Raw genomic sequence first — 20,997 nt, forward strand, 5'->3', positions numbered from 1 at the left:
TCGATTCTGGGATTTGATTACACTGAAGTATAGCCTTCCGAACCGTTATCAGAACATGTATTAAGAGGTTTTTGTGTTGTTGTTTTTTTACTTACCAGAGTTACAAAAGCCATGTCAGCATTAGAGGAGAGAGAAAGGTAACGTTTAGAAAGAGATACAGATGCAGACATACAACTAAGCCACGCATGTAAGGTTTTACGGTGGCTGATGGCCACTCAAGACTGAAGGCAAGTATGTCTGCCAGAAAAAGAAGCACTTCTGTTGGAGGAAGAAGATGACTTCTTCGCCCAGCCCAAGTAGAACACATGCATGTCACCAGTTTGTGTACCAGTCTGTGTACAAGCCCCAATGTTCACCTTAACAGGCCTCCTTCCTCTTCCTGGCTTGGTACTTTGCGGAGGTGGGCTAATTGTTATCGAGTCATGAGATGTCGTCAACTGGATGCCGCCGTTGGAGTCTAGCCGTAATCCATTTTGCAGGGGCAGTCCTTTGGAAGGGCTCTCTGTGAACACGTTTGGTGGGGATTTGGCAATGATCCCATTCTGTTCTCGCTCTGGCACCCCGTTGGGAGTCCTTGTGGCTAGCTGAACTGTCTTACTCTCCAGCCCCCACTGACCAGCCGGTAAATCCTGCTTGCCAGTTCGGTTGGAAATCTGGTCGAACTGTTTCCCAAAGTAGTCTACATCACCATTCACACCACCGCCGACAGTCGTGCTCACCATCTTCTGATTGGGAGGTTTTAAAGAATCAAGAGGGAGGTGTGCCAATTGGTCAGGTTGCGTGAAAGGATCATCACGGAAAGGGTCGGGGTTGGGAGTAGGAAAGAAGCTGAGGTTTGCAGAGAAAGCGGTTTCAGGCAAGAAAGGTGGTGGTGGTTTTGGCTGTGACAGGGAAGGCGTGATGTCATTCAAGAAAATATCATCCTCTTTGACAGAAGTTGGAGGGGCCTCAACTTCAGCATTTAAATCCACTAACAGGACCTCTTTATCCTCCTCCTATTGTATTTGGGAAAGAAGATGGATTAGTGGATGAATTAAGCCAAAGAGTTCAAGACATGTGCAAGCAGTTGTGTGCTCATTGGTCAGTTGTCAAAAGCATAAGCAGATTCACTATGAACTTAGTTTTTAAAAATCAAACGCCCTGTGAGCTATGAACAAGTTTGCCAGCTATTGTATTTTATCTTGGAAGTCTTCCTAGGTCAGGTACATACAATCAACTTTGAAATGCTGAAAGACAGGATACGGAGTGAAGGCCATTTAGAAGCTGCCTCAGATCATGAATGATTGGAGTCCTGCTCAGATGTTGAACAGATGCTGCCTTAATGGATCAGGACCAAAAAGTTTAGCTCAGCATCCTATCCAAGTATAGCCAGCCAAAAGATCGTGAAATTTACAAGCAGGGAATGAAGGCAATTTGCTGGATGGAGCCTAAATGAAATTCTCTATGAACAGGAAATCAAGGAAAGGAAGCTTGAAACATTCTCCAAAATCACACTGCACTTACGGATACAAAGTTTTATTGCTGAACATGAGTCTGCCATACACTGCTACACAGGGATACCAGACAGACTCCAGATCTCTGCTATTTGTTCTCTCTGGGACTTAGAAGCATTTGTGACACACTCGTTCCCATCCCTACCATCAGAGGTCCTTTAATCTCAAAACAAAGATATTGTCTCCCAGTGAACTACAGCTTCTCCACTGCTGGCACTACCTATTGAGAAGGGCTGGCCAAGAATTTACCATGCACCGTTGCAGGACGGCAACACTGCTCATTACACTCAGTGGTGCAACCAAGGCACAGTCTTCTGAATAGTAGCATTGAAATATTCTCCCTGGTCCTACACTGCACGTGAATGCTGGCTGTCTTGTACTTCTGTCTTTGTTCTAGAAGAACCATTCTAATTATGTTGGTACTGGGACCATTTTGTCATGCAATTTCTTTGCCAGCTCAAACCAAGGTTTCTTTTTCGGGACCTTGGATTTTACCACCCTATTTTCTTCTGAGGAGGAGTTTCATATAGCACCAGTTAATGTCATCATGTCTTTTTGCATGGCTTAAAGCTTTTGCCACACATGACAAGAAGAAGAGCTATTCTTCCCAGCAATAACTGTGGGAGGCCTTAGGGCGCCATAATGGGTAGCCAACTAGTCATCATTCACATAATTTCCCAGTTCTTGAAGCTGAAGGACCTTACTGACTTATAGATTCTGCCAATTCACAGCAGGCTGCAAGCCAAGCCATTACTCACTGTGGGAGTGTTCAGGTCAGGGGGAGTTGACATGTCTCCAAAGAGATCCATCTGATCGACACCCTTTCAGAAACAAAAACTGGAGTCAGCTTAAGAAGTCACTCAAGCCTAAGCAACAACAGAGCATACATGGATGTATCAGAGCCAGAAGCTACACTGCCTTGAATTACAAAACAGCCAATGTGTGCTTGAATAACACAAGCTGTTCTGGCTGAACCACTATACAAAAGGTTGGTTTTAATTGGCTACTCAAGCTAGAAACACCTACATACCATCTTTATTTTCCCAGCTTGATCAGTTGAGTCATCAGTGCCGTTCTGAAACAAAAGGAATGCAGAGTCATGTTTGAGAGTTGAGACAGTGCCAAAATTTGTTGTGTTCTTGACCTTGATCAGCAAGAGCCAACACTTGCAGAGAAGGCTTCTTCTAGATCCGTATCTTGCAGCCCCCCATGGATCTCAAAGCATTTTATACAGAATTCCCAGGAGATCTCCCATCCCAGTACCGACCAGACCCATATCTACTTAGATTCATGCACTTTGAATATACTTGACTAAGTGTGTGTGTGTGTGTATATATATATATAGTTTTTCAAGATATATGATTGGATAAACATGTGGAGCAGGTCCACCAATGGCTATTAGCTGTAAGGTATAGATGGATGCTATATCTTGGGGCAGTGATGCTCTGTATTCTTGGTGCTTGGGGGGCAACAGTGGGAGGGCTTCTGGAGTTCTGGCCCTGCAGGTGGACCTCCTGATGGCACCAGGTTTTTGGCCAGTGTGTGACACAGAGTGTTGGACTGGATAGGCCTTTGGCCTGATCCAAGATGGCTTCTCTTATGTTCTTATGATTTTGTCTTTTCTTACCTCTGCTGTCTTATTGGTTTCTTCATTCTGAAAAAGTTAAAGAGACCACTTAGCCAGACAACCCTTATAAAAACTGAAGTTACCATGTCTTGCCACCCTGCATCTTTTTATCTCAGAAGACTTGGTTCAGCAAGAATTCAGTTACTACAGGTAGGATGACTTCCTCTGTATTCAATCCAGCCAAATATTTCCACAGAATTGCACCCAGTTTCCTTCCCCTCTGCAGGCCTTATCCTACATGGTGACTCGCCCAGAGTCACCCAGCAAACTTCCGTGGCAAAGTGGGGATTCAAACCTTAGTTTCCTAGAACCTAGTTCAACCTTTTAACCACTACACTGATTCTGAAGACAATGAGGTTTTAATATAATGGTTTGAGGTCCCCCCCCCCCATCTTTTTGTAACATCTAGACTCAGGCAGGTTTGAGAACCCAGACGTTTGCTGTACGGTTTTTGCCCCTGGACATTAAAGATTTTGTTGAAAGATTGACTCTTCCATAAGTCTAGAAAGGCTTATATTATCTGAAGAAGTGGGCATGCACACAAATACTTATACCCAGAATTCAGCTTCATTGGTCCTAAAAGGTGTCACTGGACTCAAACTTTGTTTTATTAAAAAGCAGTGTTTAACTGGCCTTACCTTTTTCTTGTCCTCTTCTTCCTTTTTCTTTGTATTATAGATAACTTGGAAGAGGTCCTTCAGATCTACAACTAGAGGCTCAGCCTGGAAGATGGAAGCAGAAAGACTCAAGTCTTTGGAATGATGGTTTAACACTAATGGCATTTACCATCCAGTATGAATTGAATGCATACGACAGATTCCCAAAGAAGCATACCGTCTTTCTATGTATGCGCAGTTCCCTAAGGAGGTAGGCTGTTCTGGCCAGTAACAGCCCATAGCAGAAAAGAAGTTTCCCAGCACTTCTGCTTTTAAAAACCAGATAATTAATCAGAATATCATGCAATGGTTCAGTTGCTTGTGTTCTGTATGTTGTGCATGTAAGGACCAAAAGGTAAAAAAATATATTTTTATTTTTATTTATTTTGGGATTTATATCCTGCCCTACCCATGTTCTGGGCATGGAACAAAGTGTTCTGGGCAACTTCTGGGCATGGAATAGGTGTCACTGGGGGTGTGGGGGGAGGTATTTGTGAATTTTCTGCATTGTGCAGGGGTCTGGACTAGGTGACCCTGGAGATCCCTTCCCACTCTAGGATTCTATGTTTGACCCACCCAACATGCTTGGCCTTTAAAGGATAAAGATAGTCCAAGCAGCAAAGCCCTTCCCATCAAGGGAGGTTCACAAATGCATACTACTTAAAGGCACAATTTCTCCCCTCATTTTATTTGTGGGGAGCACGTGTTAGGGACCTGAAATGACCCCATGTTCAATTGGGAGCCAGACTTGTGGTCTGGAGAGTTGGGTTGGGCTGCATTTCAGGAGGACATCATCCCCATGGCCTTTGGCATGATGGTGGTGATGGAAAGCACTGTCAATTGGCAGCCAACTTATGGTGACCCCGTAGGGTTTTCAAGGCCAGATGTCCAGAGGAAGTTTGCCATTGCCTGCCTCTGCATCACAACCCTGGACTTCCTTGGTGGTCTTTTCACCCAAGTATTAACCAGGGCTGATCCTGCTTCGTTTCCTAGATCTGATGAGATTGGGCTAACCTGGCCTATTCAGGTCAGAGATTTGGCAACTAATTCAGACTCTGTCATGCCATCTCAAAACAGTCAAATCTAATGAAGCCTGTTGCAAAAGTGATTTCACTGATCACACTCTAGCTTATTTTCAAGGAAGAGTAAGTAGACTGGAGTCACATGAATACATGAAGCTGCCTTATACTGAATCAGACCACTGGACCATCAGTATCATCTACTCAGACTGGCAGCAGCTCTCCAGGATCTCAGGCAGAAGTCTTTCACATCACCTAGTACCTGATCCAGGGTCCTAGGTTCCCAAACTTATTTGGCCTTCCGCCCCCTTTCCAGAAAAAAAATTACTCAATGCCCCGCTGGACATCTACTTTCAAGAAGTGGACAAAAAGCAGTTTGTGGATCTGCACCTGGATCGTTCCAGCCCACCTGGATCATTTCAGCACCCCCTAGGGGGCGGTATTGCCCACTTTGGGAACCAGTGAATGGAGATTCTGGGGATTGAACCTGCATCCTTCTGGCATACAAAGCAAATGTTCTGCCACAGCCCTCCTCCACTCTAGCTTGTTATACACTTGCCCTTAAATAGCATGTTCTACATCCAGTCCTCTGCTATGGAAACTTTTCCAAGCACAGGGGGTGTCTTCTCTCTAAGTGGCCCCTACCCTGGGGAACTCACAATGACACTTTGGTTGACAATGTAAAATCATCTTGTTACGGTAAATTTGCATTGCTTAGTGCAGACCTGGTACAGTCTGGGTCCTTGGAAGCTGAGAGGCTACTACTTGAGCTACAGTACCATCAACATCCCTGGTTCCAAGATACTCCACTCCATTCTGGAGCTTTTACCTGCTGTGCTGTTTTTATGGCAAAAAACTGATGCTGTCCTTCTCCTCCACAGACATAGCCAAAGGCACGATTGTCTGTCACATCCCGAGCAATAAAGGAGATTTTGTTGACTGGATGCTCATGCTCAATAACCTGAAATGGAAGACCAGACTTAGTTCCCCTGAGAAGCTGCACAGCCTCACAAAGGGTCAAGCCTATGTAAGTTTCACAGTTGCTTGCTCATCTTTCACTGTACTCCTTACAGTAATGATCTAGAAAGCAGCCGGTTCTCTCCTCTTTAGCTTCAACATCTGCATTTTGGCTAAATACACTGTTGCCAAGTACTAGTGCAAGAAGCACCAACTTAAGGTGTCCAGTATTAACATCCATGCAGGGTTAAATCTGATTGGTGCATCCCATAAACAGAAGCAGAGCAACTATCAGAATTATTTTTACCCATATTAGTCTCCATATTTCAAGCTCAGGAGGTTATGTATACAAGATACCAGTGATTGAGAAACAGACCGATGATCTGTGAGACTAGTAGGTTCCACAAACATCTGCAAGAGTCCATTTATTTTGCCATCAAATTGCAGCTGATTTACGGCAACCCTGTATGATTTTCAAGGCAAGAGGCGGACAGGGATGGTTTGACATTGCCTAACTCTTTGGCTTCCTTGGTGGTCTCCCATCCAAGTACTAATCAGAGTTGATCTTGCTTAGCTTCTAAGATTGGCCTAGACTGTGTTATCCAGGCCAGGAAGCAGGCTTCCATACCCTAAGATTTATACTACACACAGAGAGAGAGACACACACACGATGCTTCAACCTCATATTAATGAATGTAATATTATACATTATCCACACTCAGGGCCATATTAGGACATGCACAGAGATGCCCAAGCTTTGCCAAGCTTAAGAGCCCCCATAGCCTTAAAGTGTATGCCAACACTGAAATTCAGTATTTATTTTAGTTTTAGAGCTCCCAAATCATAGCTTACTTAGCCTGTGCTTAAATCCAGCTCTGCATAGACACAATAAAAATGACATCAGCCTCAATTGGCTAGTTACTGTTCTGTTCTTTGAAGCATATCCAGTACAAATGTTTAGTCAAGTAGCCTTCGAATCCAAGAAGTTACTCAGATTGGTGATTCTCATGCACAGGGAATCAATCGTTCTCCAAAATTAGGTTATTAGCCATAAGACAACACGTGCTGGATCAGACAGTTTACTTGCTAAAACTTACCCCTGTCTTCTCATCTATGATCTTGATCCCAGAAAGAGAGATGTTCACCCATATTTTCTGCTTGTGCTGTCCTTGAGAACGGGCTGCTACTGCCATTCCCTACAAGAACAGTCAACATGAGCATAAGAGCTTAGAATCACCCCCTAGAATACGCTTCTGTTGGTTTGACTTTCATGATGATCCAAAGAGGCATTTTGGGCACAGCAACAGAGTTCTCCAAGTATTGGTTCTTCATAATGGCTTAGGGCTCTCAGTTTTACGAAGAAGCTCTCAGAGCAGGTGGGGTTGTTCTCACCTGCATTCTGGCCTAGCCACAGCCAGAAAAACTGTCGACAGACTTGGTGGGCAAGAGAGTTACTTGACCATAACTTATGATCATCTGGAGGCTACTTGAGGCTTTCATCTACAGGCATCGTACTGGAACACTGACTTCTGCTGCTACAGGAAAGCAGCTGTGATCAGCAGTCACATATTTCTCAAATATGGCAGTTTACCAATGTTATTTGACTACATTAGCTAGGGTCCTGGAACACATTGCCCTAGAACACATTGTATGCATTCTTCCAGTGGGAAAAAAGTATTTTCTGACCCACATGTGCAGGTGGACCTATATTCTAGCCAAGAAGCTGAATAAGACCCATGCAGATCAAATGCTGGCATTTCAACCATACCAACTTCTATTTGAGACTGTTCTAGCATTGTGTTTCATTCATCTAGCAGAAGTACGGATTTGTAGAGATCCCTGAACACCCACCTGTTAGGACAGGCGGCCCATCAAGTAGCTGCATGACAGTTTGTACCAGTTTGGCATGAACATGCTGTGTTCCAGCCTTGCATGTATCCAGTCAGAAGTGGAGACATGTAAGCTGGGACCTTGTTCTGATCTCCCAACCAACTGGGCCAACTGCAAACCTGTGTAACAGCAGTTCAAAGATGATATCTGAGCACATATCTCAGCACAACAGTAAAAAAATGGTCATGTCGGGGAAGCTGAACTGCAAAACTCACATCATCACTAGGTATTCTGAACTTGACTGAGTAGTGGTAGTAGTAGTAGTAGTAGTAGTAGTAGTAGAGTTGGATTTATACCCTGCCTTTCATTCAGAGTCTCAGAAAACCTTACAATCTTCCCTTCCTCTCTCCACAACAGACACCCTGTGAGGTAGGTGGGGCTGAGAGAGCTCTGAGAGAACTGTGACTGACCCATGGTCACCCGGCTGGCTGCATGTGGAAGAGTGGGGAACCAAACCTGGTTCTCCAGAGCAGAGTCCAACACTCTTAACCACTACACCAAGTTCAGCTTGACAAACTGGGTCATTTACACCAAGTTAGCCCCTTCAAGAGCTGGCTTAATTTTAACAGTAGAAATAGGAAATATAGTTTTACAAGGAGCGAGAGCACTCCCATCTCTAGCTGTCCCACTTTACAAAACTACATTTGCCAGAATTCTTAGTGGGAAGTAAAAAAAACTTTTGAGCTATATATGCATGAATTTTCCTGGCCTACTGGACACACGGAGCTGCCTTATACTGCATCATACCCTTAGTCCATTAAGTTCAGCATTGACCATTCAGATTGGCAGCAGCTCTCCAGGGTCTTCAGCTGAGATCTTTTACATCACCTACCACCTCTTAACTAGAGATGCTGGGATTTGAACCAGAGACCTTCTGCACGCCAAACCTAAAACTCCAGCCACAGCCCCTACTGGATGCTCTCCGGAGACGAAGGCAGCAGGCAAAACTTACAAGTGACCCACCTTCAGCTTCATCATAGAATCTTGGCTCATCTTATCTCCTCTTGCTTCTGGAACGTCATCAATGCCGATCAGCTTGGCCTTGTATCTTACGCCATCACCTTGAAATCTGGCCAGGAGGAACTCATCTGTCTTCTCAGACCCTGTGAAAAAGTTTTTGTTTTCCGAAGTGAGCACGGGTGCGTGACGTTTCCCTCGAACACAGTGTGTCCAATGACCACTGTGCCTCAGTTGCAGAAGTCAGCAGAAAGACTGCCTTCCGCTTCTGCCGGTTTGCTCTAGTGAGCTGAATGAACTCTGAGCAGGCCGAGATCCAAGCCACAGTAGACAGATAAAGGCTTGTGCAGTAATCACAGGGAATGGTATCAAGATTCTGCATGTCTGCTGATAGGTTTATGATGGCCACTGTCCTACGTCCGTACAAGAAAAGCTGATTTAAATGTACAAACATACCATATGCACAAAAATGTAGCTACTGGTGTGCAACTGCTTCCCTCATGTGCTTCCTGTGGAAGAAACCTGCACCACAGTAATATTTCTAAGAGCACACATTAAAATCACACACATCTGAATCCGTATTGTACACAGGGCAGCTCTTGACCAACCAGACCCCTATCAGTGGCCCTGCAATGTGTTGGAAGGCCGTAAGGTGGCAGCATTTGGCTAGGCTTGACCAGATTCCAAACCTGATCCTTGAGCAGTTTCTAGTTTGCCTGCTCCCTTCATGGCTTGGGTGTAACATACACACTTGAGGCATCCAAACCCAGTGGGGCAGGTAAGGACAGCCTCGACTCCAAGCTAGACAAACCAAAAACCATCACCAATATTGACAGGTTGGGATCTTGGCATTTCTTCTTGGACAAGTTGTCTTTCCCAAGTCCTCTGCACTGGAACATCCACACTGCCCCCCCCCCCCGCCCGCTCAGGTTTCATTAAGCTATTTAAACCATGGCAGTTTAGAAGCCAGAGACATCCGATGGTATGTGTATATACCCACAGTTTCTTACCTTTCTTTTTCTCCTTCTTGGATGGTTGTGTTTTCACGGGTGCCTGTTGCTGGGCAGGCTGACTGTTCACGCTTGCAGTTTCTGCTTCGTTCGACATGGTGAGATAGAAGCCAGCCTCACAACGCCAGGAGCATTAAAGAATGCTTCACTCGATATGCCGCTGGAATCCAGTTAGGGCTCCTTAGTGTACAGGCATAATACTCTCACCTTCGAAGAAAGAGAAAGTCCGGAGAGTCAGCACGTCAACTGTGATGGGTTGTTCTACTGGTTATTTTTAAAGATGCACATTATGGCTCTTGAGCGGCAGAAGGATCTTCTGTCTGCCTGCTGGCAAAGAATTAGGAACCTTGCCAAGGTGGCAATAGTTAATTGAACCTCTTTGCTGTGATGTTTCTGAGCAAGAGTGCTTAGAGCAACATTTGTGCACCGACACAGACACTATTAAGTGTCTCCTATTGTGCTACGCAACCGTAGCAGAATTCAGATAGGAAATCAGGAATAAACTCGGAGTACTTAATGACAGCGCTTTGCACCACCACTACTTAAACTGGTTGCTAACATAGCCACGCCCATTCTGGAGATGGCTTCCTAAATGCTGAAGCTCTAGGACTTCAAGGAAGAAGAGGAGGAGACTGGATTTGTAGCCCTGCCCTTCACTACCCAAAGGAGTCTTAGAGCAGTTTACAATCCCTTTCCCTTCCTTACAACAGACACCCTGTGAACAATGCTCCCTCTAAGCTGTGGAGTCTTGTGAGCAAAAATTCTACTCTGAGCTACTGGCATTAAAGTTGTGATTGAGTAACTTGGCTACTACATTGTTTGCTCTGGAGACATCCTTCCTGAGCTAAGACAAAAATGTATGAGCCAGAGGCTAAAAAACTGTGAGCTACCTCACACTAACTCAGCTTAGAAGGAACACTGCCTGTGAAGTAGGTGGGGCTCAGAGAGCTCTCTCGAGATCTGCCCATGAGAGAACAGCTCTGAAAGAACTTATGACTGACCCAAGGTCACACCAGCAGCTGCATGTGAAGGAGTGGGGAATCAAACTCAGTTCTCCCAGATTAGAGTCCACGCTCTTAACCTCTACACTGAACTGAACCAGATGTGATGCACCCCCACATATTAGATGCATGAATGCACTGATGCACCTAAGTGATCTATTAGAAACGAGACTAGAAGTCAGGGAGAGATAAAGTCTGTGCGTGAACACCCCCCCCCCCCATCGGTGTTCCATTGTCTGAAACACTTCTACCCAGTATTGGAGCCAAAAGATGAGGCACTACTGCAAGGAGAAGGCTTCAGACAGACTGCAGAAAAGGTGGGGACGGGGCAGAGCTAATGAGCTTTTTAGCTGCATGGTCTGTTGAACACTATCCTGAATAGTGAGGCTGTCCCGTCACCTCTTGACCAGCCCAGAGTAATAGGCAGTGGCCACCAATGCTCATCTCCCCATTATGAACAGGCTTTTCTTAGCACCATTCCTCTGACATATCTGAAACTCTCTCTTCCTTGCCTGAGAAGGATGCAACCGACTGGAAACCAGCAGCTCATGTGTGTACCCCAGGGAAGAACTCCACCAGTGCACAGGCAACCCAATGCCCTTTGCCTGTCTCTCAGCTTGTTCAAGGAGGACTCTGTAGGTGGAAGCCAAACCCTTCTGCCGGTATCAAATTCATCATCTGCCCTTCGCCTGTTAAATGAGTTACCAAACCAGGAGACTGCAGGATCAAAGCAAGGCATGATCTTGTTTAGCACATTAACTTGGAGATGCTGGGGGGGGGGGAGAAATGTCACGGAGATCAGCATCCAGCAGGTGCAGGATCAAGGTACATCCCTGCTGTAGATTAGAGATTAACCAGTTTATGGCTACTGAGTGATACTTTGGTTACAGATAACTGGAGAGGTTTAGACATCTATCCTGTCGGAGATCTCATCCCATCCCTTCATGCTCTCCAAGAAGTGAGGAGTACCAGGTATTCAGCAGTAGCATTTAACTCTCGCACAACTACACAGAACAGCACAGTAAAAGCTAGTAACTTTGCCAATTTTATCTAGCGACACTGCATCATTTGAAAATCATACCACACTGCTCCAGAAACCTGATGCAGGATTCTCTATTTGAATGCTTCCCTTGGGAAAAAACTGCCCATAAATATACCACATACAGAGTTGTAGTAGAACCTTCCCCACAAAAAAAAAACTTTTAAAAATATGGACGGGTAACCAGGGCTTGCTTTCAGTCAGCTGCTCCAGGAAGGCAAATTCTGTGTGCATAGATCTATCCATGTATTTTGGAAGCTGGACAGTTCCAGCTGGTCAAGTCACTACTAGCTATACAACGTTCCTGCAAACTAAAATTAACAAACACCTGCAACAGGAATGAAGACCAGTAATTAAGTAAACACCCAGGGATGATGGCGGAATTGCTTGTCTCAAGTCTGAGCTGGAAACTCTATTCAAGATAAGGCTGGATTTCAAAGAATGGAGGACATGGAACACTGGTATTATAGGCACGTACTATTTTTTTTTGGGGGGGGAGTTCTTCTCGGAGGAGAAGTCCTGCATGGTAACCCATTCGTTACCCCCATTCAGTCAGTGACACCTTACTGAGAGCCAGTTTGGTGTAGTGGTTAAGTGCGTGGACTCTAATCTGGGAGAACCGGGTTTGATTCCCCACTCCTCCACTTGCACCTGGCTGGATGACCTTGGGCAAGCCATAACTCTGGCACAGCTGTTCTTGAAAAAGAGCAGTTTCTGTCAAGAGCTCTCTCAGCTCCACCTACTTCACAGGGTGTCTGTTGTGGGGAGGGGAAGGGAAAGGAGTTTGTAAGCCGCTCTGAGACACCTTTGGGTAGTGAAGGGCGGGGTATAAATCCAATCTCTTCTTCTTCTTCTGTACACTTGGAAGCTTTTGGTTAGTTCTCTCCTAAATGGCTTTCATGCCTTCCGGAGCCCTGCAGTAGGCACTCTGTCACTGAGGACTTCAGGGCTACAAATATTTTCCCTATAGTGCACCTACTTTGCTCCCAATGCACAACTTGGGAATCACATGACTTCATATGGCCTGAAGTCTTCTGGAAGGCCTAACTGGAGACAATCCTCAATAACCGCCCATATTCAGGACTAATCAGGTGGCAGCAATCAGGCAAGCTTCTGCAATGTTTTCCAAGGTTTATTTTCATTTAGACCCCACTTTCCTCCCAGTGGATACTTAAAGCAGCATACATTGTTGTTACTTTATTTTACCCTGTCAGGGTCCCCTGGCCCAACGTCATCATTCAAGCTTCCATGGCAACGTGGGGCATTCAAACATGGATGTCCCAGATTCCAACACAACTCTCTACCCAATAACACAACTCCCCCCCCAATTGCCATGAAGGTTTCCCTTGCTCGAAAGCTAGTCGAATCCAACCCTAGGGGGCGGTGCTCATCACCGTTTCCAAGCTGAAGAGCCAGCACTGTCCAAAGACGTTTCCATGGTCACATGGCCAGCATGACTAAACACTGAGGCGCAAGGAATGCTGCTACCTTCCCACGGAAGCGGTACCTGTTTATCTACTTGCAATTTCTGGCTTTCGAACTGCTAGGTTGGCAGGAGCTGGGGCCAATACTGGCTCTCAATTAGGTCGCTTCCATCTACTCCTATGCTACAACGGAGCCTTCTTCAAATGTACCAAATGTCATTTTGCTGGATTATTAAAAGAGCTGCCTTCTTCCCCCCCCCCCCGAGACTTATACCTTCCAAAGAAACTGAAATCATGTTTACTTCTTGCTTGTAATGCATCACTTAGTTAAGGCCACTGAAGTGCTGACCAAAGGATTCAAGGAGGTGCAAAGGTTACCGTCTTGCAAAGTTAATATTTTAGTGACTGGGACGCCTTTGATCGCCACCCCAGATCTTAAGTGACCTTGGAGCAGTGACTCCGAGCACCACCCCCACTCCATTCTTCAAGCAACTTGCCACCGCAGTAGTGGAATTTGTCCATTACCCACTGCAGTCCGTCTCACCACGGTTGTCCACCTCCAGGCGGGACCTCCAGTTATCCTAGAATTGCAAATGGTCTCTGGACCGCAAGAGATCAGTTCCCCTGGATGGAATGGCAGCCTCAGAGGGCGGATCCTATGACATCACATCCCCAATGACCTTCTTCCCTAAACTCTGCCTTTCCCAGGCACTCCCCCCCCAAAAAAAAAATGGCCAGGAATTTTCCAAGCCTGAGTTTGTAACCCTACTTCACTCATCCTGATCTCCAAGGAAATCAGAGTACATGGCTCTCCCCTCCATTTTATTCTCACAACCAGCTCTATGAGGTGATAAGATCAGCCGCACAAGTGGGCCCAGATCATTCAGAATCCTTCATAGACCAAGGCTAACCACACTGGCTCTCCCATTAAGCCTGCCAACCTAGCAGTTTGAAAGCAAGAAATTGCAAGTAGATGAATAGGTAACCCTTCGGTGGGAAGGTAACAATGTTCCGTGCGCCTTGGCATTTAGTCATGCCGGCCACATGACCACAGAAAAGTCTTCAAACAGCACTGGCTCTTCGGCTTGGAAACGGAGATGAGCACTGCAACCCTAGAGTCGGATTCGACTGGCTTTTGAGAAAGGGAACCTTTACCTTTACTTTACACAGGGAATGGGGTGGGGGAGGTGGTATCTTTGCGGAGAAGACAGTCACCCCTCTGGTTCCCTGTAGCAAACCATGAACTGGGAGCCCAGGTAGGACCAGATGGGCAAACTTGAAATCCTACCTCACCCCCTCCAGTCATTCTGTAGCCAGGCCTACTCAAGCCTTGACAATTTACCTCACCCCCTTCAATCATTGTATAGGCAGGCCTACTCAAGCCCTGACAATTTACAACCTCCCTAAAAAAAAAAAAAGCCAAACCAATCAGAATCTCAACATCCCATGCCATTTGGAATATGATCAGGCAGTTTGAGTTTTTTCTTCCTTTAAGTTTTCCAAGTTATTTTCCCCACACATCTGGGAAGCCTGAGTGCATAGAGACCCCTGCTGCTTCTGCGAGAGGCCTGCAACAACTGCTTTTGTGTCAACCCCCCCCCCCCGCCTCCATCTCATTTGACTGTTGATGTTGTCCAGGAATGAAGACGCAGTAGACATTTTCCCTAAACTCAAGAGCCCTGTTGTAGACTAAAGCCATTATTTTTTCTTACTAGGGCAAAGATTAATTACCACCATTTTGTGTTCTAGCAAGTTCATTCCGCATCCAATGCTTGGAAGGCCAATATATCACTTCAAACATGTTCAATTTCAGTTTATTTCTGTCTACATAAATAGCAGATATTTGGAAATGTCTGTACCCTCCCCATATGGTCAAGGGTTTCGGTCGCAAGATTTATACTATGATTGTAAGCCCACCAAGGTGAGGGAATAGAGACAACCTCATAAGCTACTCCATGCATGGTTGAAACTACAGTCAAAGCGGCAGAGCTCAGTCCCTTTGAAACTACTGGTATTAAAACAGAACTTCGTCTCCAACATTAGCTGGGGCCTGAAACTAGTTGCCCCTATATCTGGCAGTACGGCTCAGTTATCTACCTGAATCTTGGTATCTACTGAGAATTTTTGAGAGCAATCATGCAGCTAGAAGTAACAACAGTTCTCCCACTCCAATGTCTACTAGGGCAAGCCATTTGTTTCAGATAACCCAACTGGATAGTTATCCTCTAAATAATGGTTGTACTGCTATCAACCTAACCAAGGTTAGTTGATAGAAATACAGGCAGGAGCCATAAATATCCCATAAACAATATTTGCAAGGTGTGACAGAAACATTATAAATCTATTTTAAATAGGACCTGTGTGTTCTCACCTGTTTTGCTCATGTTCATGCCATCCTATCTTTGATGCATCCTAGAAGTTCTCAAGGCTTTCAGAAGCAGCACAGGTTTTGTCCCTCAATATCAAGAGGACAAGTGGTTGTGAGTCATAGCAATGCTAGTATACGCAGCATTTGACCTCTTTTGAAAATTAGACTAGTATTAGTATATTATTAATAGACCAGGTGATTTATTTTCTAACTGCATTTCTCTAGTCCTAAGGTGGCCAGCCAGCAGTTATTTGGTACTTCATAGCAAGTTTCCAAAAGCTACAGCTAAAACCTGACCTAACTAAATTGTTCTGCAGTAAAGAGATTTTTGTATGGAACCCGCATTGGTATTCAAGCCCAGATGCCATGAAAAGAAGACCATCAGGCAGCCAAGTCCATACTTACATACCCTTAGACTACCTCCTGTGTGTTGCACCCCAACCAGTTAGGATCTGAAGATCTGTGTACAGTGTCTAAAGCAACTTTTAACCTCGATGCTCAGTGTATGGTTTAAGGTAGCATTCTCCACTTCTCTAACCCTGGCTTCTTCCATTGCCACTAGTTCCCGACAAGAAAGTTAGGGACAAGGCAAAAGACCTTTTAGCAAAACTCCTTGCTACCAAGGAGAGTTGCTTCATCTTTACAAGACACTGTAGAGCCAAGGTTTGGCACTTGAGCACCATGTACTTTCTGAACTTGCAATCTGGCTGCTAGGCATGCAGCCACCCAAGCACAATGCCAGAGCAGCCTAGCACCAATGGGTCCCCCCCCCCAATCCAGGCACTCCAAGGGACTAGGGCTGATGGTCCTACCAATAGAGCACTACTGCTCATTTGCTATAGGGGATGCAAACCAGATGGTATGAATAAGACCTTTCCTTAGTATCCAGGGAATCCTCTAGATGGAGAAAGCATCTCTGCCTTCACACACACCATCTCTAGACCACAGCCCATAGTTGGCTATGCTGCAAGCTTCCTAGCTAGCTGAGAAGTAGACAAGCCAAATGCATGAAAAACTGAACACACACACGCCTACCCTATTTTCAAACAAGCCTTTAAATGATTTGTAGGCTCAGTGCGGGGATAATTTCCAGCCACAGTGCCCAGAGATGAAATGCAGAACAAAGGTTTAACATTTATGGGAATCAGAGATCCCCAAAATGCCAATTGGGAAGAACATAGCTGAAGCATTATCCAAAGTCAGACATCCTCTGGTTGCAAATACCTCCCAAGAAGCTGCCTGGTTTGGCATGGCAGGCTTCCCCAGTTGTGGAAAGCACAATGGCATATTCATGCACCTCAGTGAGTTTTAACCAACTTCCGAGAGGGCCACTGAACATACAGACAGGGCCTTGCAGTAGCTGGGCTCTGCGAAACTGTGAATACTATTATTAACAGGAAGAAATATTAACAGGAAGAAAAAGATGGCTATTCAGTACAGAGAATATTCAGAGCTGTGTAAGACAACCCCTTAAACATGGTAAGTACGTTTATAATTTATTTAATTCATTTATACCCCGCCTTTCTCCCCAATGGAGACCCAAAACTGCTTACATCACTCTCTTCTGCTCCACTTTATCCTCAAAACAATCCTGTGAGGTATAGGGAAGCTAGACCCCCGGTGGGGGCGGGGGTCTCCCGCTTTCAGCTCCCACTCTGTGGCCAGCCAGCTGGCTGGCAGGGGGGAATTATCCCCGCAAAGGGAGGAACACTGGAAATTTGTCCGATGTGCCTACGTGACCCGGAAGTGACATAGACACTAGGGGTATGCAAAAAATAATAATATTTTTTTGGCCCATTCGGATTCGGCTGAATCGGGCAGAATCAATTTCTGCTGGCAGTAAGACTCCCGCATGTCAGTTTCGTCAGTAAGGGAGTCTTTCGGCCACCCTAATGTCAATTTCAGCCCCATTATATCCTATGGGCCATTGAAGTCAATGGCGAAAACATAGGGTATATTCTGGGGGCTGGGGGGGAGGGGGCTTGAGGGAGAGACTCCAAACTTGTGCCATAGAGAACAATGGAGGGGATAGGGGCAACCTGTTTGAGGGCCCGTAGAATTGGACCCCCTGGTCCAATGTTCTTCAAACCTGGTTGGTATCTTAAGGAGAGGCTCCAGCAGCTATCCTGCGAGTTTGGACCATCTCCCTCAAACCCCTCCCCTCCAGTCCCCAGAAAATACCCTATGTTTTCGCCATTGACTTCAATGGTCCATAGGATATAATGGGGCTGAATTGCCACCGAAATTCGGCGGCAATTCGGCGGCAAGCCAATTCAGATCCGAGAATCTGAATCGGCCTGCAGCAGCCTGAAAGGGGTCCGAATGGGTCATTTTTGGGGGTGCATTCGGTTCGGACGAACCGAATGCACATCCCTAATAGACACATTGGGGAGATCGGGTGTGTGTGTGTGAAGCACTGGTTTTTGGGCAAAATTCTATCATAGAAGCTAATTATACCAAAACCAGAGCATCCCTCCCATGCCTATATCACTTCCGGGTCATGTAGGCACATTGCGTTAATTTCCAGCGTTCCTTCCAGCATTCCTCCCCACTCCTGTAAGTGTACCCCCATCCCCCACTGCCTTCTCCAAGAGACCTGCCAACTCTAGCGAGGTACGTTAGGCCTAAAGAATGTGACTGGCCCAAGGTCACCCAGAAAGCTTCCATGGCACAAGTGGGGATTTGAACCTGGGTCTCCTGACACTCTTAACCACTATGCCCTGGAACACCATTGAGCCCACTAACCCTTACGGTTGCTTACGGCCATTTCTCTCCCCAATGGGTACTCAAAGATGCTTACAATATCACTGTCCCTTCCGCTACCCTCACAAGAACGATCTTGTGAGGTAGGATAGGCTGGGATTGACTGGCCCAAGGTCACCCAGAAAGCTTTCATAGCCATTGTGGGATGGTTCAGACTTCCATCTCCTGGATTCTAGTTCAACACCAGCCACGCTATGTTGGCCATCATTCTAGCTGCATCTGAAGTAGTGAGCAGTGACGCACGAAAGCTCACACCCTGCCACAAATTTTATTAGTCTTTAAGTTGCTACTGGACTCCTGCTCTTTTCTATAGCCCCCAAGGAAAGTCTTAAATGTACAGTTAAAGAAGGTCTCTGCTTCCGTTCACAAGGATTCAGAAGACTGGGTAGCTACAGTTGCCAGCCTCCAGGTGGCACCTGGAGATTTCCCTCTATTACAGTTAATCTCCAGGCAACCAAGATCAGTTCCTCTGGAGAAAATGGCTGCTTTGGAGGGTGGACTCTACAGCATTACACCCTGCTGATGTCCCAACCCCCAACCCCAACCTCCCAAGGCTCCACCCCCAAAATCTCCAGGTATTTCCCCAACCCAGTGCTGGCCACCCTGCGGGTAGCTCCTTTCACCTTCTTGTGACTATTTATGCTGGAGATCACCAAGGATATTTAGTTCCTCAAGACCTACTAGCAGCTCGAAGCCTCCAGGGCTTTTGTACAGGCCCTTGACATTTATTACCATCAGCAGTATTAACATGCCGTCGAGTCCTTATTATGCAGGCTTTACTTTCTCCCTTGTGATCTATACACAACCAAACAGGCAGGCCAGGGTTATAGCACTGCATATTTCCATGAATTTATAAGGCTGCAGCACAAGTCACCCTTCTCCTGGGCCTCACTGTAATTCATAAAATTCTCTGTGGTAGGAGGTTAAATGTATTCTTTGGCTCCAAGGTTTTTTTTTTTTTAAAAAAAAAAGAAAACCTCCTCTTTCACATATTGTTTAGAGAGCTCGGATTTTACAGGTTAATCAAATGCACTGTAAACACTAGATTTAAGGCATAAGTGCTCTACAGTTTCCTCCCTTGAAACACAGCCATGGGGGTAGAAGACTCTCTCATATATAGGTCCGATTCTGTCTTGGGTCCACTCCAATATGTAAGAAGTACATCTCTGCCTAGGAAATGCACATCTGACAGCAACACATCTGCAGCCTGGTCTACAAGGCAGCTCACAGCAGTCACATAACCTGATATGAACATGTGATTTTGCCAGCTTTCCTGTATTCAAGCTTTTATCCCCCCACCCTGCCATCACTCAGCATGTTCACCTTCACAGGAACGTGAGGCTCATAGTGTCTACTACAAACCAGAAACTTTAGTTTAGCAGATCAAGATGGGTAGTCGTGTTAGTCTTTATGTAGCAGTAGAAAAGAGCAATAGTCCAGTAGCACCTTAGAGACTGACAAAATATATGGCAGGATAGCAGCTTTTGGGAGTCACTGCTCACTTCTTCTGAAGAAGTGACTCACAAAAGCTCATACTCCTCCACATATTTTTTTATTGTTTAAGGTGCTACTGGACTCTTGCTTTTTTCTACTTCTTTACCAGGTTTGCAGAAATCTCTGGCACATGAAGAAATGCAAGGCAGGGAGTACATTTTTCTCTAGCATTACATGCAAGGCAGGGAGTACATTTTTCTCTAGCATTACATGCAAGGCAGGGAGTACATTTTTCTCTAGCAGTACGCGTGCCAATATAAAGGAGGCCAGCATGTACATGGCCAAACTATTACACTGATTGCATTCCTCTGGATTAGAAACCATACTATACAGGCCACCAACAGTTGCCTCAAGTATTTGCAAGGCCAGCATATCTATTGTATTAACACCGTCAATAATGTCAAACCCGCATGGGTCCAGGATTACGTCAAGATAATGCAATTAAGGGTCATTCATGAAATAGGACACTTCAAGAGGAAGGAGAGGGGTAGGAGTTGAAGTCAGTGAACTGGGGGGTCATGGCTCATGCATGAGGACACATTAGCCTCTACAGTGTATTCATAAGATTGATCCTTAATGACTGTATATATGGTTCATTGCTTTCCTTCTGGCACCCCTTTCTTTTGGGAACTGCTGCATTTATACATATAGAGAATAGACTGGACCCAAAGACTGTTTACTTCCTCTCGTGATCTCTACACAATCCAACAGTGGTGCCTTTGGTGATATGCCTCTACCACAGCAGAAGAAGGCTCTAATGTTGGTGATATGCCTCTACTACTGGAAGAAGAAGGCACTAAAGTTACCGAAAAAGAACCTTTGTATCCAACCTACTTTGTGTAGATTTACTTTGGGATGTTATCAATGCTCCCTCTAAGCTGTGGAATCTTGTGAGCAAAAATTCTACTTTGTGAGCTACTGGTATGAAAGTTGTGAGTGAGCGATTTGGCTACTGCATAAATTAGTTTGCTCTGGAGCCATCCTTCCTGAGCTAAGACAAAAATGTGTGAGCCGGAGGCTAAAAAAACCTGTGAGCTAGCTCACGCTAACTCAGCTTAGATACCCAAGTGCCTAGTGTGAGAAATTAAGTATTTAAGTGCAACACTCAAACCCTTCCATTTAAAATCCACCCCCTCCCCCCACAGTATGCATCCAGCAGTACAAGACTGCTGCCTTCAGGAAAAGTGAAACGAACTTCTGTTAGTAATCCAGCAGTATGAAACCCCGTGCTGCTTTGATACATATCAAAAGACCCTAAAACTTCAGCTCCTTTTTCCTGAGATTTAATGTGGCATTCCT

At 45.5% G+C, this 20,997-nt stretch overlaps 1 protein-coding gene across 2 annotated transcripts in view; it reads right to left on the reverse strand.

Moving 5' to 3' along the window:
- The window catches only part of DAB2 (Dab, mitogen-responsive phosphoprotein, homolog 2 (Drosophila)), a 43,211-nt gene that overhangs the window by 9,415 nt on the left and 12,799 nt on the right, over positions 1-20,997 (reverse strand). For both annotated transcript variants that reach the window (XM_015420158.1, XM_015420157.1), the window contains exons 2-10: positions 9,610-9,816; positions 8,606-8,745; positions 6,850-6,948; positions 5,625-5,756; positions 3,759-3,842; positions 3,121-3,147; positions 2,524-2,568; positions 2,252-2,314; positions 357-995 (exon numbers count right to left, since the gene is read on the reverse strand). In XM_015420158.1, the coding sequence (XP_015275644.1) occupies positions 357-995; positions 2,252-2,314; positions 2,524-2,568; positions 3,121-3,147; positions 3,759-3,842; positions 5,625-5,756; positions 6,850-6,948; positions 8,606-8,745; positions 9,610-9,706 (1,326 nt within the window). In that variant the 5' untranslated portion in view covers positions 9,707-9,816. The remainder of the gene's footprint in view (positions 1-356; positions 996-2,251; positions 2,315-2,523; positions 2,569-3,120; positions 3,148-3,758; positions 3,843-5,624; positions 5,757-6,849; positions 6,949-8,605; positions 8,746-9,609; positions 9,817-20,997) is intronic.

The sequence above is a fragment of the Gekko japonicus genome, unplaced genomic scaffold (genome assembly GCF_001447785.1).
Source record: "Gekko japonicus isolate JY-2015 unplaced genomic scaffold, Gekko_japonicus_V1.1 scaffold86, whole genome shotgun sequence".
In the NCBI taxonomy this organism is placed as follows: domain Eukaryota; kingdom Metazoa; phylum Chordata; class Lepidosauria; order Squamata; family Gekkonidae; genus Gekko; species Gekko japonicus.